The sequence below is a fragment of the Citrus sinensis genome, chromosome 1 (genome assembly GCF_022201045.2).
Source record: "Citrus sinensis cultivar Valencia sweet orange chromosome 1, DVS_A1.0, whole genome shotgun sequence".
NCBI lineage: Eukaryota > Viridiplantae > Streptophyta > Magnoliopsida > Sapindales > Rutaceae > Citrus > Citrus sinensis.
Window position 1 is genome coordinate 1,414,531 of NC_068556.1, and position 21,326 is coordinate 1,435,856.

Consider the following 21,326-nt stretch of genomic DNA (forward strand, 5'->3'; position numbering starts at 1 on the left):
GTTTGTTTTTTTATTATATTTCCAATTTCTCTTTTTGTTGTTAATATCGTAATCAAAAATATATTATATATCTACAAATGGGGCAAACTTTAGGTGCAACTGTGGCACCGTGCCACAGTTACATCTAGCTATTGAATATCAATAGACTCTACTAATCTAACTACATCTAACGATTAGATATAATTATAATACAGTACCATAATTACACCGTAGCGTGATCCCCAGCGTGATCCCTACAAATGCTCTTGCATGGCATCATCGGCTTTGCATAATAAGGCCAAAGCATCGGTCACGTCCTGTCTTGCGAAGCGGCACGTGATTGGCATTTCTTTTTAGAAAGGACGAACTGATTAAAAAAAAGTTACAGCAAATTTTGAAAATTAAATTAAATAAAAAAAACCTGGAAATTGGTGGGAAAAAAAAAAACGCATGGCGAAAGGGCGGTTGACAAATTTGAGTGATGACAAGAGACGTTTAACTTCCAATCCCGATGAATCGAAAATGTCCAGCTCGTTCTGTTCATTCACGCTTTGCGGGACCAGACACTTGGGTTAGGTGTCAAACTTTGCCAGCTCTTCAATCCGTGCCGACCGAAATTAAGAAATTCGGCGACAATCTAGTGCTCCAAATTATTAATACGCATTAAAAATTTCTAACCCGCACGTCGTCAAACATTATTTAACATTTACACATGCCTTTCGGTGTGACGTTATCATAACTTGTCATACTGACAATTTACCTCGCATACGGTAAATTGTATGTGAATGTGAGTGCTCCATCAATTATGATATAAACTTCCATTTTTCAACATTGTAAGCATGATATTATTATTTCCATTCATAAGCTCACATTTCTTTTTAAACTCGCACCGAGAACATTAACGAGATGAGACAAATTAGGGATACTAAAATTTGGTAAGATTATTTGCTATAATCTCCAAAAAGTGTTTGCCCACTAAATAATTATGTTTGTAAAGGATGATCTTGGTGAGTTTAGTTTTCGATAATGACGTGTGTAAATGGTGGGATAATTTGGAGAGGTTATATTGCTTCATATCTGTACTGTCATTATCTAGATAATAGAAGAATGCGACATGAAATGTACTAAATTTTTTTTTTCTCGATTTGAGAATATTATAAGATGCTTTAAACTTGTCTTTAGAACTTAAACGAGTAGTTTTCAAACAGTTTTTTTTTAACCACCTGAATTCGACTCTTGAGGGAGATAGTAACTAAAAATTTGATTTAAATTCTATGTACGGATTTTATGCACTCAATCTCCATGATATAGATGTTTTGCATGAACTAAAGATGATATCTCCCATTTCAAAACCGAAGCAACTAATGAAAGTTCAGTACACAAATTACATGTTCTAGGACATAAATTACGACAAGTCCAATTTGTTAAGAATAAAGATGATTGTATAGAATTTTCAACAATACTCGAGATTTATTGTGAATGTACAATTTGTTCAATATCTGTCACCGTCTAATTTTTGTATTTTATTTATCTTAATTCTTATCTTGACTGATTAATAGGATATGTTTGTCAAATTTCTACTTAAGTCTCTCAATAAATTGATAAGTCACACGAAATTCACTTTCAGATGATGAAAAAAATAACAATTGATTTAAGTAGGTACCATTCAAAACAATGATCTTGACATAGGGTTCGATTTTTTGTAATTTAAAGTCAAACAAAGACCTAATTAGTTAAATCGCAAAGAAAAGTCAAATATTTGCATATTAAGAAACAGGGGTACAAATAAATACAACCGGGCTAGCCAAATTAGTGAAGTTTAAATTAAGGAGTACATAAACCCCACCGCAAAAAGACCGTGTAAAAACGACACCGAATCTGATATTTCCCCTCTGCCGTTATCCTGACGGCAGCTCACATAATTTGAGAAATAATAAAAATAATGCAAATTAATATAAAAAATAAACTTAAATTTTTTTTTTAAAAAAAAAACAAAGTAGGTAGGGGACCATTTAGGCCAATAAGGAGATGCAAGCTCGCAATAAACACCAGACAGTACACTCTCTCAAAGTGGGCCCACCAATTTATTTATTTTATTATTATTATTATTTTTTTAGTTTTTCAATTTCTCAAGTTTGGGCTCCATTCGGCCTAGGGGACCAGCTACAGTTTGCATTGATTAAGCCGGCGGCTGTCAGAGAAGTCAAAATTCTGAGCGGGTCCTACATCCGCTCTACTAGTCCACGTGGACGGCTCTGATGGTATCCTCTCGGGCGCATGCTTACGTTTTGGGTCCAGTTGTGGTCCAAGCGAGGATGCTTCGACGCGTGTCAAGGGGTCGTTTTCCCGCGAGAAGCGGAGAGAGAGAAACGACGTAATTTATGGTCCCCTACCCCTTCTCCTCTCTCTTTATCGCTGTGTCTACCGGTTGTAGCCGGTATCCGGTCTCTTTTTTGCCCCTCCCATCTGATCGATCAATCGAGATCGTTTGTCTTGATGTTGGACTTTTTTAAACTGTCAAATTGCCACGCTATGTTTTATGACGTGGAAAGCACGCTCCAAGCTTCGAGGACTACTACTATACTACCAGGTACTATACTACGTTAATAGATTTATACAGACTTACAGTATAATTGTGATTTGTGTACTTTTTTCTCCGCAAAAGTGCTTACATGTAACATGCATTGTACGGAATTTCCTTCAATTAGATGCTCCCCTTTACCCTATAATGATCTTTTTGCATCACAGTTTATTAACTTTTGAGTCTTGATCGATCTTCACAGTTACACGTCCCTTTGCTTGGCAGGAATTGCTTAACACCAAAGTCAGAAACTCAACTAATCTAACTCGTATGATATCATTTAACCAGAAATTATTAGGCGATTGTAATCGGTAAAAGGCTAAAGGCAAATTGCTAGATTCGTAAATATATATTTTAAAACTCCTGATCGACGCTTAAAATAATTTTTTTTAAAACAATAATATTATCGAAAAAAATGGGACTAATGGAGACGTGTTTTTTTTTTTTAAAAAAATAAAATAAATTCAGAAAATCAATAAATCCACGCACAAAATATAGGTGGGATAACTGATGCTTTAATAGTACGGCACCTTACGTATACGTACGCTTGGTCCAATTATAACCTCAAGAGTAGTCGTTTCCATCTCCTCCAACTATATCTCAACATTAAGCCAACAGTATTTGCCACGATTACAATCCTCGGCCGTCCGATCATCCTCAATCAACTTAGCATCAACCGAAGGCCCATCAACGGTCGACGCCAGTTGACAAAACTTTCGGCTCCCACATAATCAATTAATTAATTAAAAAAATATTATTTTAAACATTATAAAGTAAAACAAATAATTTAATTTAGTAAAAGAACACTGCTGCTCAAGTGCTCATGTAGTTGTCTTATCATTTCCATTCGCAAGATGTTATATTATTACATCGATTGTGTATCTCTGTGTGCGTAATAAGATGAGCAAAGTCATTTACCAGCTATCCAAATCAATTGATGTTCACTTTTATTGGCAGAGGTTATAATTACCGTGAGCATTGGTGAAAGTTAAAAAGTAACTTTGATCGACTTGAGTAACTGTATCGTTCCATTCTAAGTGTCTGATTGAAATTACTTTTAAAAGATTCAAAAGTAATTTTAAAAAAAATTAAAAATTAATTTTAATATTTGATAAAAAATTTTAAAAATTACTTTTTATCAAAATTACCACATTTTATAATAAATTTTAAAAAGTAAGGAATGGGTAACTTTTTAAAATTCAATTCTGAAAATTATTTTTAAACTTAATATAATTTCATATATATTATAAAGTTCAAATTTATCCTTATTAATTAGGAAATAAAAATATTAACTTTAAAAAGATTATTATTACTAGTACTACTAATTATATTTAGATAACAAAATAAAAATACAAAATTAATAATATGAAATATTTATTTTAGTTCTAAGTTATTATATGTACGCAATTAAAAATATTATATATATATATATATATGTTTATAAATTTATAAATAAATTTTATTCAACACATATTTAATTCAATCATTTATATTGTTACAATAGTCTAACATCAATATTTTTAAACACACACAATTATTTTTAAAACTTATAATACTTTAAAAAAAAAATTTTGCTAATCGTTGGACTGATTTCTTAATAGCTGATTATTTTTACAATACAACCAACAACAATTATTTATAAAATTACTGAACTGGCCATAAATCCAAACAACTTTTTGCATATTAGTAACCGTAATATCAAGAAAAGAAAGTTACCATTACTATAGAAGTAAATTATCACTCAGTAACCATAATATCAAAAAAGAAAATTACCACATCTATAGTCTAATATTCAAATTAATTTTTTTAGTCCCTACTTTTCAAGGCACGAGCCCCAACTGGGCGGTTAAATAAATTTGGTTTAAAAATCACTCAGATATTTATTTATTAGTCATAATGTAATATATATAGTACTTTGGTTTAATTGGATATAACGTATTTATAATACTTTGAGCTGCCTTCTGATAATATATACAGCACAGCTAGTTAGTTTCCTTGTGAGAAAACCTTCCCCCTCTTGGTCCCCCCACCCTCTCTCCCTACCCTTCCTGTACGTTTATAGTAACCCATATTATCTCTCACTCTCTCTTGTATCTCTCTGCGGATAGCCGGACACACACTCTCTCTCTCTCTCTCTCTCTCTCTTTTCATTTCAGTGTAAAACAAAACCAAGCTCTCTGTGGCCCTCCTCGCTTCTTCCTCGCAAATAAATCTTGTTTCAGTACGAACTCGTCGTAATTTCCCAACCTCCCCAGCTCTCTCTCTCTCTCTCTCCTGCAAAACGGCAACGCATAGACACCTATAGATACTTAGACAGATATAGACGGCTATAGACAGATAGATAGATAGATAGACAGAAATACACACACACACATCAGCAACAGCAACGAGGACAGCAAGTCAACAGCAACAGCACGCACATGGCGTTTCACCACAATCACCTCTCGCAAGACCTTCCTCTTCATCACTTCACCGACCAACAACAACAGCAACAACAACAACCACCGTCACCTCCACAGCAACAACACCACCAACACCAACAAAGCATCGAAACGACAGCGCCTAATTGGCTTAACTCTGCGCTTCTTCGCTCACAACAGGCGCAGCAACAGGCGGCTCACTTCTCCGACACCAATTTCCTTAACCTACGCACCACAGCAAACAACAACAACAGCAACAACAACAACACTGCCTCCGATTCCGACGCTTCGCAGACGCCGAACCAATGGCTCTCCCGCACGTCCTCCTCTCTCCTCCACCGCAACCACAGTGACGTCATCGACGACGTCACGCCTGCCAACGACTCCATCATCGCGGCCGTCGAATCCGCCGATTTGAAGAACGCCAACAGCGAGAACATGAACAACGCCAGTACTAATAACAAGAGCGAAGGGGTGGTGGTCGAGAGCGGCGCCGACGGAGTTGTCAACTGGCAGAATGCGAGGTACAAGGCGGAGATATTGTCGCATCCGCTGTACGAGCAGCTGCTCTCGGCACACGTGGCTTGCTTGAGGATCGCCACGCCGGTGGATCAGCTGCCGAGGATTGACGCTCAGCTTGCTCAGTCGCAGCACGTCGTCTCTAAGTACTCCGCTTTAGGTGCCGGTCAAGGCTTGGTTACTGATGACAAAGAGCTCGATCAGTTCATGGTATGTGCTGTGTATTCTACTTCCATTAAGTTGTTATCGATTTTAAATTTAATTTCTTTTCCATTTTGTTTACTTGCCTTGCTTTCTTGTCTTATTAGAAACTTGAATTTTAAATTCACAGAGGAATTTATTGCGCTTGCTATTGACTAATTCGAGGCATTATACATATCCGAAAAAAAAAAAAATGTTTTTTCCCCCTCAATTTGGGTGATTTTTGGGTATTACTGGTATGGTTGATTACTTGAGGACGAGATGATTGGTTACAATGATAAGTTTTGAATCTTTGAGTACAAGTTAAATTGTAAATTTGAAGCAGAATGAGCAAGGGTTTTGTTTGGAGATGGCAAAATTTTGAAATGGACGGTAGGATTTTGAGACGTGAGAAGTTGTAATTCTAGTGGAAATATAAAGAATTTGGTGGAAGCTACAAAGTCAGAGAGCATTTCCTTTTATTGCAAATGATAAGATACTTGATTGAAAGTTGATTTGGTCTATGGTGTCTTCAAGTGCTGATGGTGGCAGCTTTGGATACCAACTGCTTTGCAAGCTGAATTAGTGATGGTTGGCAACAGCAAGAAATTAAATTAAACAGAGGAAGTAGCAGGAGACTTATTATCAACCATTTTTCTTTCTTTGTGTTTGAGTCAAGTTTCCATATATTTTGGGCTAATATCTTCTATGTGCCTTTGGAAACTCCATGACCGTAGTTTCTTACGAATTTTGTATACTAGAAATGCTTAACTCAGGGAAGAACTTGAACAAGAAACAACATGTCTGGATGAAATTGTTAAGAGGGAAAAATGATCATGGTAGGAATATGATTTATATAAACGGAAAGGAAGCGCAGAAGTTGATGATTCATGCATGATAATTTTGTTTGTTCTCGTATAGTTTCAATCTAGTCAATCATGATTATATATGGATCATATGATTTGTAATATTAAAAAATTACCAAAAAACAAATACCTTTGGATAGAACAGCTCCCGTATTCGTATATTTCACTAAATGTCTTATTTGCTAGTTTAGAATTGACAGATAAACCTGAATATCATCTTAAAAAATGATGCTTGTTCAATGATATAATCAAAATTCTAATTTTTCCTGTTCTTGACATTGTAGACACACTATGTTCTGCTTCTTTGTTCATTTAAAGAACAACTGCAGCAACATGTTCGGGTCCATGCGATGGAAGCAGTGATGGCTTGCTGGGAGATTGAGCAATCTTTGCAAAGCTTGACAGGTAACCCCTGATATACATTATTACTATTTCAATATTTCAAGTTCCAGCTAATATTTCATGTGCATATGAATCATGTTTTCATGGGAGCATGAATCTTCTTCCACACTTTGCTGGAATTTTCACAGTTGGCAACTAGCGGTCATACAATTCATCATTCATGGATTCATGGCATGACTATTAACACTCAGATGTTTCTCTTAATCTATTTGTTACTTTTATTTCCTTGCATTCTTGAAACCGGTGAGATCGTATCAAATAATTGGAGAGAAATTACTGCTATTAAAAGTTTTTCAGAATATATTACTGATTTTCTGGCACGATTTGATTTGTTTAGGACTGATAACTGAAATGAGAAGCAAATTATTTTCACATCTGATGTAACAAATTAGGTTTGCCTTCATATCAAAGAACTTATTTTTTGGCAGTAGAAAAGTCTTGGCCTGGCTACTAACCTAGTAGATGATAGTAGATATCAAAAGAACTAGGCACCATGCTCCCAGTTAATGTTTTGGTGCACCGCAAATGGATAATTGTTGGTAAATTGTTTGTAAATAACTATCTATTAGATTTTCAAGATCGTTGAACTATATTTATTTTGTTTCATGGGAAAAGGACATGCATGTGTCAAAATCTAGCCTTGTTCTGATTACCTCATGGTATCCATGATCATTTGAGCTGCAAAACATGGGATCAATAATTATGCATACTGTATCATGATACAGGAGTTTCTCCCGGAGAAGGTACAGGCGCAACAATGTCTGATGATGATGAGGACCAAGTGGACAGCGATGCCAACTTGTTTGATGGAAGTTTGGAGGGGCCAGACACCATGGGATTCGGTCCTCTTATCCCAACAGAGAGTGAGAGGTCCTTGATGGAGCGCGTGAGGCAAGAGTTGAAACATGAACTGAAACAGGTAATGAACTGAATGAAATACCAAATATGGCTGTGAAATTATCTTGTATCTACAATGTATCACTCATTTTCTCTTGCTTATAGGGTTACAAGGAGAAAATTGTAGACATAAGAGAGGAAATTCTGCGCAAGAGAAGGGCCGGAAAACTTCCTGGTGACACAACCTCTGTTCTCAAATCTTGGTGGCAATCACATTCCAAGTGGCCATACCCTACTGTAAGTCCTGTCACATTGCTCCTGAGATTCTTATTCAAGTCCTTGCCGTTAAGACATTCCATGATGCTTATCCACGTTTAAGCCGAAGAAATTGAAGAATGAAACAGAAATGGAAGACCATAGTTTTATTAATCAGTGGAAAAGCTGCTTTCTAGTTTAAATTTAGTCAAGTCAAAAGCACATATCTCTATTTTCTACTCATCAAACAACATTTCAGGAGGAAGATAAGGCAAGATTGGTTCAGGAAACCGGTTTGCAATTAAAACAGATCAATAATTGGTTCATCAATCAGCGGAAGAGGAACTGGCACAGTAATCCTTCAACTTCAACAGTCTTGAAAAGCAAACGCAAGAGGTATTCCAAATAAACCTATTTCTTGTCTCCATAAATTCTGTTGAGCCTTGAACCAACCATTATTCAAAAAGAAGTAATGCAGGTGAAAACAGCAGTGATCGTTACATGTAAATGCAAGACTATCCAATGCTTCAATGCCAGGGTGATAAAATTCAACATACTCATATTACATAGAAACTGTGACAGATAGGGCTTCAGAAACGGCTTTGGAAACTAGGAAAAACAAAACTGGCAAACAAGGAGGCTGATGAGGTTGTTATGAACGCAATTGACACCATTTTGCAGTTATGCTTAAAAGGCAAGTAAAACGGTGCCACGTATTCTACGCCATATGATTAGCTACATGAATACTTGGGAAATTATATGACTGTAACTGAGTTAATCCATTGTCGCATATTGGTGGTGGATTTATAATTTTTGTTTTTGCTTATCATATCTGTGAATAAGCACAGTGAAGGGTCAAGGTTGTACAGTGCAATAATCTTTTGTTTAGTTCCTTATAGCCTTTTTGGTACTGTAATGCAGATTAAATATGCAAACATTATTTATGGTATAAGAAGTTCAATAGTTAGTAGTTGATGCTCGGCCCGTTTTTCAATTTTTGCCGATTGTATTGTTTAGTGATTAGTTATTTCACTGCTTGATGATTAGTGAGATTCCTATTTGCTTCGAAGTATATTAAGAAAAAGGTGGGGAAGTGAAAAAAAAAAAACAATAAAACACTGTGTATAATGGAGTTAAAACGCTTGTGCAAATTGAGGGCAGAAAGATAACAACTGCGTTGACTGAATAATTCCTGTTCACAGGAAAAAGGAATGAAATCCTTAATAACTCTTTTGATTTTGGGGGTTTACACTCACCGACTCTAATTGAACGACATATACGTAGAATGTATAATGAATGAAATACACAACAAAAGGAGAACAAACAAAGACTCAATATCACATCCCCAGTTATCCTTAATTATTATTGTTATTGATCACAACAGGACCAGCATATCTAGCCGAGAAGCCAACATGCCCATCATCAAACTCCCCATTAATCCCATCATCAAAATTAAGCTTATAACTTTGAGGATCATAATGAAACTGCATCTTTGATGCTGATATTTTCTTGTTATTAAGACTTAACCTTTTAATAATACTCTTCCACTTTGGCTCTGCCACCACTTCCGAAAACTCCTTAATTTTCTTCGCTCTTTCCCTTGACCATATTTCTCTTATTACCTCCTCATCTTCCTGTTGTTGCAACAAATATCTCCCCTGTCCCCGCCGATCTAAGCAAAGTCCCCCGAAACAGGAGCAGCCCCCGTCTCCATATTCTTCGATAAGGTCTATTTCATCGTTTAACGGTGACGTTTCGCTAACAGACACCGACGCCGCTCTCTCTCCTGGGTTTGTCATTGCCAACTTATTAGAGTTTTTGGGTTTTAATTCTTATTAATGTCGAAGAATTATGTAGGGTTTTATATATGTGTGTATATATATATACATGACATGTTACTGAAACCCAAGAGGAAGCGGGACCTAACAGTGTACCCTGTGAAGGGTGACATGCAAAGTTATGCAACGGAAGCAACGATCGAATCATTATATGACACGTGGATTTTTAAATGTGCGGGACCTTTTTTATTGGGTTGGTTTTGGATTGGAATGGGAAATTGCGGCGAGGTGGGTGTCAGTTGGTTGGCTACCTCTTTGGAATCGAAGACTGCATTTGCCAGGCAATTTAGAGTAGGGATGGCAAAAATTCTCACAGAGACAGGTATCATCGGAGATTTTTCTCATTCGGAGAGAGTACGGGAATAATTTTATATCTAATTTTTTATTCGGGAAGGGGACAAGAAAAATTTTTTACTCAAATTTTTATTCGGGGAGGGGACGAGGATGAGGTGGAATCCCCATCCCCTACCAATTTCCCTATTTTAATTTTTAATTTTATTTTTATTTTTAAAATTACTAATAAATAAATAACAAAATTATAAAATTGTTAAAAACAATAAATATCAAAATATTTATATCATTAAATGCTAATAGGTATCCTATATTAGCTCGAATTGCTAGAGATATTTTGGCAATTCCAATTACAACAGTTGCTTCTGAATCAGCTTTTAGCACCGGTGGTAGAGTTGTGAGCCCACACCGTAACAAACTTCGTCCAAGCACATTGGAGGCCTTAATGTGCTGTCAAAGTTGGTTACGAGCTTACAATAACAGTATGAGTTTATTTTACATTGTGATTATATTATATAGTTATTAATATTTGTACTTATAAGTTACTTTACTTATATCATTTTCATTATTTTAGGTTTGAAATCTGAGGCTATCTCTCAATTTGCCACATTTCTCGAGGAAGAACAGGAGGAGCAGGACGAGCAGGAGGTAAATAGTTTTATTAAAAATATTAATTAAGTATCTACATTTATTTCATTTATTTTATTGCCGATATAAAAATATTTTTTTTTCTTTTTATTGTAGGATTATGAAGATTGAGTCATTGACAAAGATAATTATTTTAATAATTTATATTTTGAATGTGACTTTGTAATGGATCAATATTAATGTAAGACATATTTTGAACTTTATTTTTATTTGAATTTTTTATTTTAATATGATTAATTTAAAATTTAAAATAAAAAATATATTAGACTATTAGTTATTCGGGGACCGGGGACCCTTGGGGATCCTCTGTTATTATTCGGGGAGGGAATGGAGATTTTCTCAAGTAATTCTGACGGAGACGGAGAGGGGACGGGGACATATGCAAAATATCGGGGATGGGTATGGGGAGATTGGTCTCCTCCCCTCCCCTCCCCTCCCCATTGCCATCCCTAATTTAGAGTAGCTGTGGCTTACGTGGCGCCTCTTCATTGGCAGTTAAAGGATCCGAACAGCCTGTTTTAGATTTGTCTTCAGCTTTTGCATATTCAAGTTAGTTATGAAGCTAACATAAATAATCGGATGAAAGGGTTCCTTTTAACGTTTTAACATTATCCGAATTTTGTGGGGTGATGCTAGTAAGTTCAATTCATAATAATTTGAAGAGATTTACGGCAAAGTCAAAGGGACATGCATTTTAACCGAATCGGTTCTAATTTCTAACCTGACAATTTGGTTCAAATGGAGACGCTCAGATGTTAATTTGCACAAGATAAGAACGTGGTTGCCATTGAAAAAAAGGGTTATAGAATGTATAATTTACGAAAGAAAAAGATTAGGTTTCATGTTTAAAAAGACAAAATGAAAGAAGCTGGCACGAGCCACGAAGCCAAGAGACACATTCTGCTTCGTGGATGCAAGTAATTGCTAATTGTAACAAAGTGGACTTCAATTGTACAGCTGCACTGGTGGGTTGCTTAATGCCAACTTAAACCAAAACTTAGAATTAATCAGATTAATTAAAGCGCTTAACCAAAAAGACAAAAGCCAATTGGCATGTGCTCATCAGCACAGGGAGCAGAGGCGGATGCAGCACATGACTAGTGGGGGCTCGAGCCCCCACTGGCCAAAAAAAAATTTTAAAAATAAAAGAAAAAATATTTTAATTTTTTAATTACCCTATTGAATTTATTAAAATAGTCACTATAAAATGTAAAACCCATAAAATTTAAACTTTGACTTTTAAAAAATATAAAAACATATATTTTAATTAAAAATAATGATAGCTCACTATTCAAAATATTTTATATTCTAAAAAATATGGTTAATTCTTCCAGTTTATATAATAATAGTAGAACAAATATTTTCAGTAATAAAACTCATGAAGGATCATCTTTGGAATCGGATGGGATAAGTGATAGTTTGGTTGTCTATATAAGAAACAATAAATTTAATAATATTGATAATGAGTCTATTGCATAACATTTTTAAAATATAAAAATGCGTAGAGACTAATTATAAATATTTTATATATTCAAAATTTTAATTTTTTATATTTTATTATTATCTAATTTAGCCCCGGTAAATTATTTTTTTAGATCCGCCACTGACAAGGAGAACCAATCTGGCGAGTTTTCTCTAAATCTGTCATGTCTGCTCATAACATTTGTGGCTTTATTATACATTTTCAAGATTGGCCCAACTTGAGGACATCAATTCGTGTTGTTGGGTAAGATACTAAGATTATTCTAGCTAATGGAACTTAAGGATATCAATTTCCATTCTTGGTTAAGATGATTAATTCTAGCTAATAGAGGGAGACTTGGAAAGAAAAAGCAGAGACAAACTTATATAAGGAAAAATTTCGGTCTACCCTTCTCGTGAAGTGACAATCTTTAAATCGCCCCATTTACTATTAAAAATATCAAGTTATCCTTAAAACTCATTATTTTTAATCATTGACCGTCGTTGACTCATAAAAGTACGAAAGTACCCCTACCTTAACAGAATATTCCTATAACGACATTGTGAGGTTAAAAAGAAATGGTTAATGTATAACTAATCATTGGAAAATGAAAAAAAGTAGTTAATGTATTACTAGTCATTGAAAAATAAATTAAAAATAAAGTGTTGAAATGACTTAATGGACCTAAATTAATTGATAGTTTTCTAAAATTAGACATGTTAGTTCAACAAATTACAAGACATGCCATCATACGTAAATTACGATAATGTCATCAAGATCAAATTTTCAAATTAAAAACCACACCATCTCGTCTTTTTTTTCATTTTTATTTGTCTTCATCTTTTTTTTTTCTCATCCTTACTCCTTCATCTTTTCCTTTCATTTATTTTTGCCTCATCTTTACTCCTTCGTCTTTTTCTACATTTTTTTCTTTTTCTTTCATGTACACGACTCCAGTGACATTTTTTTTTCTTTCATTTCATTTTTCTCATCCTTACTCCTTTTTCATTTTTTTCCTTCATTTTTTCTTTTCTTTCATGTATATAGCTCCAGTAGCATTTTTCTTTTGTTCTTTGATTTTCCTTTCTTTTTTTTATATCTATATTTTATTGAAGTACCTTTACAAAATGAAAAAAGAATAATAATGATAATAATAAAAAATATGAAAAAAGGTAAAATATTATTCTTTTTCCATTTGTGGCTTTTAATTAATTTCTATATTTATTTTTTAAAATAATTTTTTTAAATACGGAAAAGGTTAAATTTAATTCGTTCAAAAAAAACTAGTCATATAGGCCCAAAATAAAAATATTTTAAAGTATTAGGGAGTACACTATAAATATTTGAAATATTTATGTGTGTTTTAAAAAATTTAGAAAGATTTAGATCCATGAAAACTAATCTACCTAGGTTTGACATTTTTTTGTTAATTAACTGTTATGAAAATGTGCAAATACTATTTTATCCTTTTAACCGTTAAAAACAACAGAGAGATAACAAGTTTTGGAGGGTAACTTGATATTTTCAATAGCAAATGGATGATTTGAAAACTGTCACTTCACGAGAGGGTAGACCGAAATTTTCCTTTTGCATAATTGATGAATCATGATTATTGTTCTTCTTTCTTAAGGAACTACTAGATGTTGGCTTCAATTCATGATGTGATTTCTTAGGGGGTGAGCAAGCAAATTAATTAACTTCTTTTAATTTTTGTATGGATTTTGAAACTTAGATCTTCAATCCACGCACTAGCCTTAAATGAACAACTACATGTATGCATAAACTATGTGTTACTACCTCAGTTTTGCTTCAACTCAATGCATAAACATTGAGCAGGTTACTGCTGACAATGGATATTAAAAAAAAGTGACAAAAAACAGAAAACGAACAGATGATATACATCATGTGGGATCGATTATTTCAAGACATCGTTTATGAAATTTATGACTTTGTACGATACAATCTTTACACATATTCATTAACATTTGATATTTCTCTGTCACATTCACCCACTTCTAATTAATGTGTGTCATGTCCTTTTTTACGCTTTTATCGTCACATTTTTAGGTTTTAACATTTTCTCATCGTCATCTACTCGTTATATTCTCATTGCTCATAAATCTTTTTTTTTTTTAGTTCATTAATTATGCCGTAATGTTAAAGTTATTCCACGTTAGTTGTGAAAGAGACCGGCAGCCTAAAACACGTAGCTGTAGAAATCCATACCATTGTTAACAAACCTTAATAAGTTTTCAACTTTCCTATTTTTAATCTTCGAAGTTTTTTGTCATACCCCAAATAACTTTTCGGTACAAACACCCCAAATTCTATAGTAATTTGGTCATAAATGACAGCTCGGTGGATATCGAGAACACAGAGATTGAAAATCTGAGTGTCTTTAACAAATGAGTAGACCAGTTGGGGGGTGAAACGCTTCCCATAACATCGATGTAGAAAGAAAATATAATGCTAAGTGTTTCAACATTGAAGTGTTAATTTGAGTCCCAATTTATGTGATATTCATTCATTGAATGGTGTTTAAATAATTCTATAAGTTATAAAATCCATCGTTAAATAAATGAGTGGCACATGATCTAAATATTAGAATCTCTAACATTATTGTAGAAATAATAACTTTTCACCATTTAATCTCACAGGTCTTATAACATTCGTCTTAAATTCTCATCACATGGTGAAAAGTGATGAGAATGCATTTTTCATCCTTGATAGAAATAATATTTATCACTTCTATCCCTACTAGATTTTTAATTACTTGTTTCACCACTCCTATTTAGAGATAGCAGAATTAATTGTAAACATAAGGATAAAACAATCATTCAATAAGTGATATTTTACAATTTAAATTAAGATTTGACTTGGTTATTGAGATTAGAAGAAAATGAAAAAATGAAAGCGCTCTTTTCGTTATTACATAGAATTAATCTTTTTTTTTTCTTTTCTTGAATTTTGGCATCAAACTACTTAAAAATATCATAAAATCCTCTACCAAAGAGTAGAATAATAAATGAACAAAAATATCAACTTTACATGTTATCTCCCTTAGGAGTCCTAAGGGAGGGATGAAACATGTAATCAAACATGCATTCTCTCTAAATAGTACTATTACTAGTAGTAGTAGTGGTAATAATAATAATAATAAATGTATATATTAATAGTGTTTGTATAAGGCATATTTTAACACCTCTTGGAAATATCGACATTAAATCTCGTCATCCTGTTTAGATTTTCGTTATTTGAACACATATAGTGAAATCAACAATGAATGTTCTTAGAAAATATAACAAAAAACCTCATTGTTCTATCGCTCCGTTTGGTATTGAGATAACATTAAAATATTTAATAAATATTAACTGTAGTAACTTGAAAGTTAAATTGATTTAATTAACTACTTTTATGATAAAAAAATTATAATATTTTTATCAAAATTATTATTTAAAAATTATATTTAACATATACTACCATTAATTTTTATTTCATAATTATATATATATATATATATATATATATATATATATATATATATATATTTAATATTATTTGTAGCTTGATCGATCCAACACCTCAATACCAAACTCTCACAAAATTCCCAGAAAAACAAATCCTGACTTTCATAACTTCTGCAAGAAACCAAGAAGGTATTTACTGTTTATTCTTTACTCTTTAATTTCAGATCGGCTCACATCACATAGTAAAAGGCACATTACAAGAAAAATACCTGGGTCTTTTCTATTAGACTTATGCTACAACTCGCAAGATTATTTTTGTTCTTATACAAAAATTTTACCGGTGAAAAGACTGATTAATCATCGCACACAACTCACATAACGCCATAATAATCAATTAAGGCAAATGCTATGTTACAATTAATGTAACATACACACTCAATAACAACCACACAAATTGTATGGGTCCATCATTTATGTGTTTGTTGTTGAGTGTGTATGTTACATTAATTGTAACATAGGGACTCCCATCAATTAATATCCAATCATTGAAGTTTGAAGAGTCGTCATTAATTAATATAATAATTTATTATATTTATATCTGCACAACTCCAAATTCCAGATATATATGTACTTACAATCTCTTCTTCAACTACAAGCAAGCCAAAATCTCCCCAGAGACAATTGGCGCCACTTGCGACGGCGATGCCGGCAGCCGCGACGAGAAGTTGACACGCAACTCATCGGCGTCGTCTCTCCTCATCTCGTCTTCGAAATTCAGCGAGTAACTCAACGGGTCGTACCTAAAATCGGCCGAATTCGGACGCCTCCGATTCTTGGAACCGATCATTGAGAAAATACCCCAGCGCGGCGACCTCGGCTGATGCTGCTTTAGTACGTCGTCGTCTTCGCTGTCGAGAGCCCTCAGCTTACTGTGAGGCGATCGACCGAAACAGCAAATGGATGATTTGATCCTGTGTTTAAACGATGGAGACACACATTCGCTGTACATTGTCTCAAATTTTTCAAGGAAAAATGAATCGAAAATCGGAAATAAATAACTTGGTGTGTGTGAGTTTGTTTGTTCTGTGAAAATGGTGACGGGAAGGGAGGTGAGTGGGCACGTGGGATATAAATAGTTTGGTGGAGTTAACGGTCGGTAACGGATAGCGACGCGAGCGAGTATTGGCGATGAATGTGGACAAAATGGAAACCGTGGGGCTTGCGTGGATGGATGGTGGTTTTCTGTTAAATCCGCGTGCCCTTTTTGCTTTCTCGAGGGTAGTTTCGGCAAAGAATTTTCTTGGATTTCATTATGCAATTTCACGGCTAATATTATCTTTCTTTTTTGTTTTTTTAGTAAAGTAGCTGGAAAGTCAAAATTTAGTCGGCATCCAGAGAATATGAGCCGTTTTTTGGACGGTGAAAGTTAAATTTCGATGTTATTTAAGAAAAAAATATCAGATATTTATCACTTGAGTCCTTATTGCTTGTCAAAAGAGACTCAAAGACTAGAGATTTTAAAAATATTTACTTAAAATTCTTCTTTTTTTTTTTTTTTTGGCAATCACAATTCACCAAGCATGATTGATAGGTATATCTCATGATCCAGTTAACAATAGCCTGAAAATAACATTTATGCATAATGTTTTTGACGGATTTCTCTTTTGTCACCAAAGAAAATAGTTGAGCCAAGCTCGTTTAAAATCTACTGTATTAACAAAATAAACCGACTTATAATTCTTATGACTCGAGAATCTACTTGTTCGACTTGAAGGTCAACTTGTCCAAGTCACTAAGATAAATGTGTGCAAAACGTGTCTTATTTTTTTAGGTACTTAAGACATGAACTATGATCCTACATAATTATTACCCATAAAATGCATAAACAATTGACGATTGAATGTCAAGGTGGCCTAAATCCCATGAGATAATTGTCTACTAAGAGAGACGTATTTAACCAAACAATGCATCAGAGAAAGGGTTAGTAAAATCAACCAAAAAAAAAATTTACAGGAGAAAAAACCATTCTACTTCTTTACAAGGGTGGACAAAATACATGAGAATCAAACCAAACTAACAATTTCGATTTAGTTTTTAAAATTTAAACAAATCAATCGGTTTAATCTAAAAAAAATCAAGAACCAAAAGAGGGGAAAATACGGAGGATTTAATGGAAAAGATTAAAAAATTGAATTGAAACACAATTCGGTCCAAATTGATTTTAATTTTTAGGTAAATTAATTCAGTTCAACTGGATTTTACAAAAAACTATACTAAATCGCCTTTCCACACGCGATTCAACGATGCACCACAAATCTCTATTGAAGAACTTTAATTTAAATCTAGTTTTGTCAATTTATTTTATCTTTCTCCTACATCAAATAGCTAACTTAAGTATCGCTGGGTTTTCATCAGAATCCCCTCTAGCATGTCCTACCATTTTCTATGATTGGTAGGTGAAGAAATTAGAGGTCTGCTCAGTAAATAGAGCCAGTTCATGTTGGCCCCCCCCCCCCCCCCCCCCCCCCCCCCAAAAAAAAAAAAAACTATTTAGGTTCTTCATTATCATATTATTATTATTACTACCATCACCACCACCACTATCACCCAGTAAAGCTAAAATTAGTTATAAAAATCAATAAATGAGTAAATATAGCCATATAAGTAGTTATTAGAATTGAACCAAATCAAATCTACAAAAAGTTATTAAATTGGATATAAAAGTAAATGATGTCACCACCATTAATGCTGTTTCAGTCCATGACACTGTATGGGAGTCATTTTTCAAGGAATCATCATATTAATAAATTAATTTTTTTTCTTATTTTAAGTTTTAAGAAAATCACTACTGTTTTTTATACCCTGATATCATCTTCAATCGGTTAAAACAACTTACCATCTTCATTTAACTGAAATACTCTCACAGTCATGAACTCAATCAAAAGGTCAAGTTTGTTCAAATACTAGCAGACACAAAATGCAATTAGAGGCGATTTAAGTCATATTTTTAAAACTTTGGGTCTTTAAGTTATTTTTCTCAAACAATAAGGACGTAAATGATAAAAACCAAAAACCTTAATATTGCGGATAAGTATTGCTTACGATATTACTCTTGTGCCCACAAAGAATCTTCGTCAGTACCTAGTCAGCAGTGCGGGCCTTTTCAGGCCTTTGGTTGCTGCTCTGGTTTAGGAAACAGGAGACTGGTTTTCTACTTATTTTGAAAAGAGTCCAAAGTCCAACGTGGAGTAGTAGTAACTATATTTCTCTAATCCCGCCGGTTAAGTAAAAGCTAATTAAGTACCAACACGCAAGTCCAAACGCGGCCGAAAAGCATACGAATTGGCTGATAGTGCCTTGTCTCCTAAAACGAGTGATTAAAAAGGGACGCGTGGCATGTGTTTTGAAGTTAGCGTGGGAGATGCAGCGTATGCGAGCAGCTAACCAATGCCTGCCTCCCAACGTCGGCTCGGCTCTTAGATATTTATATTTTTGTTAATGGTTATAGTAACGTTAAAAATTCGATCGATGCTCTATTTGCTCGGTGCATTTTATCCTAAGATTTTGGATTTCTTTGTTTAATCTCTTGAATTAGCAAGGGATGTTGATTAGACAACCCAATTGGATCCGCTATTATGATTTATTAATTTTTTTAAAAAAATGAATACGTGACCAAATTGGTTGTATGCGTATTAAAATGACATGGCAATTGGTACTTTATTCTGCATCTCACTTAATCAAAATGAGATACTCATTTCAAGTGTGTATTTATATTAATGAACTAACATACCACATAATGCCCTTAATAATAAAGTTTCTTTTTTTTTTCTTCTTTTTAGAAGTTTAAATGAGAGAATATAAATCTCACTTACTCAACATTAACCATTATCTTTTATGGTAACTTAAACTCAAGTAATTTGACATTTTCCTTAAAAGAATAATCATGGCATATATAACTTTTTTCATGGTGTTCAAATAAGAAACTCACTCATTACATTTAAAATACTTATGATAAATACTAAGACAAATACTAAATAAGTGAAAATATAGCACTAATGGATTGAAATTCTCTCGTGATTTTAACTTCTTCAAAATAAATTACATTAACTTGATTGGTGGTAAATATATTAAAATATGATTGTTTTTAATTCTTAACCTTGCATTAATGTGCTCCAAAGAAAAATACCTAACTTAGGCATCAGTACATTGTAATTCCTTGATAGATTTATGAAATTCAATCAAGTGCGTGCCTTGGTGCATATTAGAATCACGTACCATTTGATCATTGGTCGAGCGACGGAATGCCAACCAATAATTAAGTGATACGTGGCATGTCGCACACAATAGCGAATGTGACAATATGATCAATATTCCAAATTCATTAAGGGCTAATTTGGTAATGTTGTAATTTTTAGAATAATCGTTGTTAGATGTGCTGTAGAAATACCAACTGTTAAGAGAATCGATTAAATATTTGGCACAATTTATTTTTAAAAGTATTGCAGGTTTTTGAAGCAGTCGTATATGTTTAGTAAATTTTATTGTTAAATTGCTGTAAGAATATAAATGAATGAATTGAATATAGCGTGAAAAAAATTTACTAACACATTATTAAACATGTATATAATTTTTTTATTGTGTATAAATAATAATTAATAACTAAAATAAATATTTTATACTATTAATTTTATTTTTTATTTTGTTATCTCAATATAATTGGTAATAATGATAATATTTTTAAAGTTAATGATTTTACTCTCTAATTAATAAAGATAGTTATGCATTTTTATAATAGAACCGATTCTCAAAATTAGATTTTGAAAAACACCTTTATCAAACATATTATAACACTTTTAATGTGTATCAGTCGTACATCCTAAGTTGTCAAAACGTGTCTACCGTTCACAAAACCGTTAGTCATTGTTTGTATATTAACAAAATTATAGCAAATTGATAATTTTGCCCCCGAGACTTAAATTAAGGTAAAAAGACAGAATTGTCTTCAAAATTAAGGTAAATTTTCAATGCACAATTTTTTTTTATTTCATTAATCATAATACATATTATTAACAATTATACCTTAAGAAATTATCTATGTTATATCATAAAAATTATTAACGGTACATATTATTAATAATTATACATATTATGCTGTAAATAATTCAAGTTGGAGCTTGGAGGAGCAAATCCTAAAAAATTCGGGTTAAAGCTTGAAGGAACAAATTTGGTCGCAAAGGAGCAATTTTTTTTTTTTTTTAAAGTTTCAGTTAAATAATGCCATTTCACATCGATGGTGTCATGATTCGATAAATGGGACGACATATCCTTTCTTATGAGGTAAACAGTACGACATGTTTTTCTTTATCAACTTATTCTATTTTCACTGGATGTCGTCGTCCTGTAAATGGGATGATAAGTCATTTTTTATTAGGTAAATTGGACAATGTGTCTTTTTTTTTTTTTTTACCAAGCAATCATTTTTTTTTAATCAAAACTTCTTCTACCTTAGAGCATCTCCAAACGAGTCTTTAAATTTTACTCTTTAAATTTCAATTTGCTTACTGATGTGGCAAATAAGTGT

The 21,326-nt window shown here is 33.2% G+C and overlaps 3 protein-coding genes and 1 long non-coding RNA gene across 6 annotated transcripts; 2 read left to right on the forward strand and 2 right to left on the reverse strand.

The window, feature by feature from the left end:
• Window positions 1-4,563: 4,563 nt before the first annotated feature.
• On the forward strand, window positions 4,564-9,014 carry LOC102614949 (homeobox protein knotted-1-like 3). 3 transcript variants are annotated; one of them, XM_006483366.3, is made up of 6 exons: window positions 4,564-5,709; window positions 6,830-6,950; window positions 7,673-7,866; window positions 7,950-8,081; window positions 8,299-8,435; window positions 8,507-9,014. In XM_006483366.3, exons 1-6 carry the CDS (start codon window positions 4,981-4,983, stop codon window positions 8,544-8,546), a joined length of 1,353 nt encoding a protein of 450 aa, XP_006483429.1. In that variant the 5' UTR covers window positions 4,564-4,980; the 3' UTR covers window positions 8,547-9,014. The 3 variants fall into 3 exon arrangements, with proteins under 3 accessions (XP_006483429.1, XP_006483430.1, XP_006483431.1); XM_006483367.3 differs by having other exon boundaries at window positions 8,510-9,014; XM_006483368.3 differs by having other exon boundaries at window positions 4,566-5,709; window positions 8,518-9,014.
• A 12-nt stretch (window positions 9,015-9,026) lies between these two features.
• LOC102614648 (hypothetical protein) lies at window positions 9,027-9,949 on the reverse strand. The gene has a single exon (XM_006483365.3). It carries the CDS (start codon window positions 9,836-9,838, stop codon window positions 9,395-9,397), a length of 444 nt encoding a protein of 147 aa, XP_006483428.1. The 5' UTR covers window positions 9,839-9,949; the 3' UTR covers window positions 9,027-9,394.
• A 321-nt stretch (window positions 9,950-10,270) lies between these two features.
• On the forward strand, window positions 10,271-11,038 carry LOC127900997 (uncharacterized). The gene is made up of 3 exons (XR_008052977.1): window positions 10,271-10,650; window positions 10,743-10,816; window positions 10,913-11,038. It is a non-coding gene; the product is annotated as an uncharacterized LOC127900997 (long non-coding RNA).
• A 5,356-nt stretch (window positions 11,039-16,394) lies between these two features.
• Window positions 16,395-16,754, reverse strand: LOC102614356 (hypothetical protein). Its single transcript, XM_006483364.2, has one exon. The coding sequence runs from the start codon at window positions 16,752-16,754 to the stop codon at window positions 16,395-16,397; it is 360 nt and encodes a 119-aa protein (XP_006483427.1).
• Window positions 16,755-21,326: the final 4,572 nt, after the last annotated feature.

What these genes read in the sequence shown, in the direction of transcription:
- LOC102614356 (XM_006483364.2), bottom strand. Translation starts at nt 16,754, where the DNA reads ATGTACAGCGAATGTGTGTCTCCATCGTTTAAACACAGGATCAAATCA.
- LOC102614648 (XM_006483365.3), bottom strand. Translation starts at nt 9,838, where the DNA reads ATGACAAACCCAGGAGAGAGAGCGGCGTCGGTGTCTGTTAGCGAAACG.
- LOC102614949 (XM_006483366.3), top strand. Translation starts at nt 4,981, where the DNA reads ATGGCGTTTCACCACAATCACCTCTCGCAAGACCTTCCTCTTCATCAC. An exon ending in AAGAGCTCGATCAGTTCATG is followed by an intron (nt 5,710 to 6,829) that starts GTATGTGCTGTG and finishes TTGACATTGTAG; the next exon opens with ACACACTATGTTCTGCTTCT. An exon ending in TTGAAAAGCAAACGCAAGAG is followed by an intron (nt 8,436 to 8,506) that starts GTATTCCAAATA and finishes TTATTCAAAAAG; the next exon opens with AAGTAATGCAGGTGAAAACA.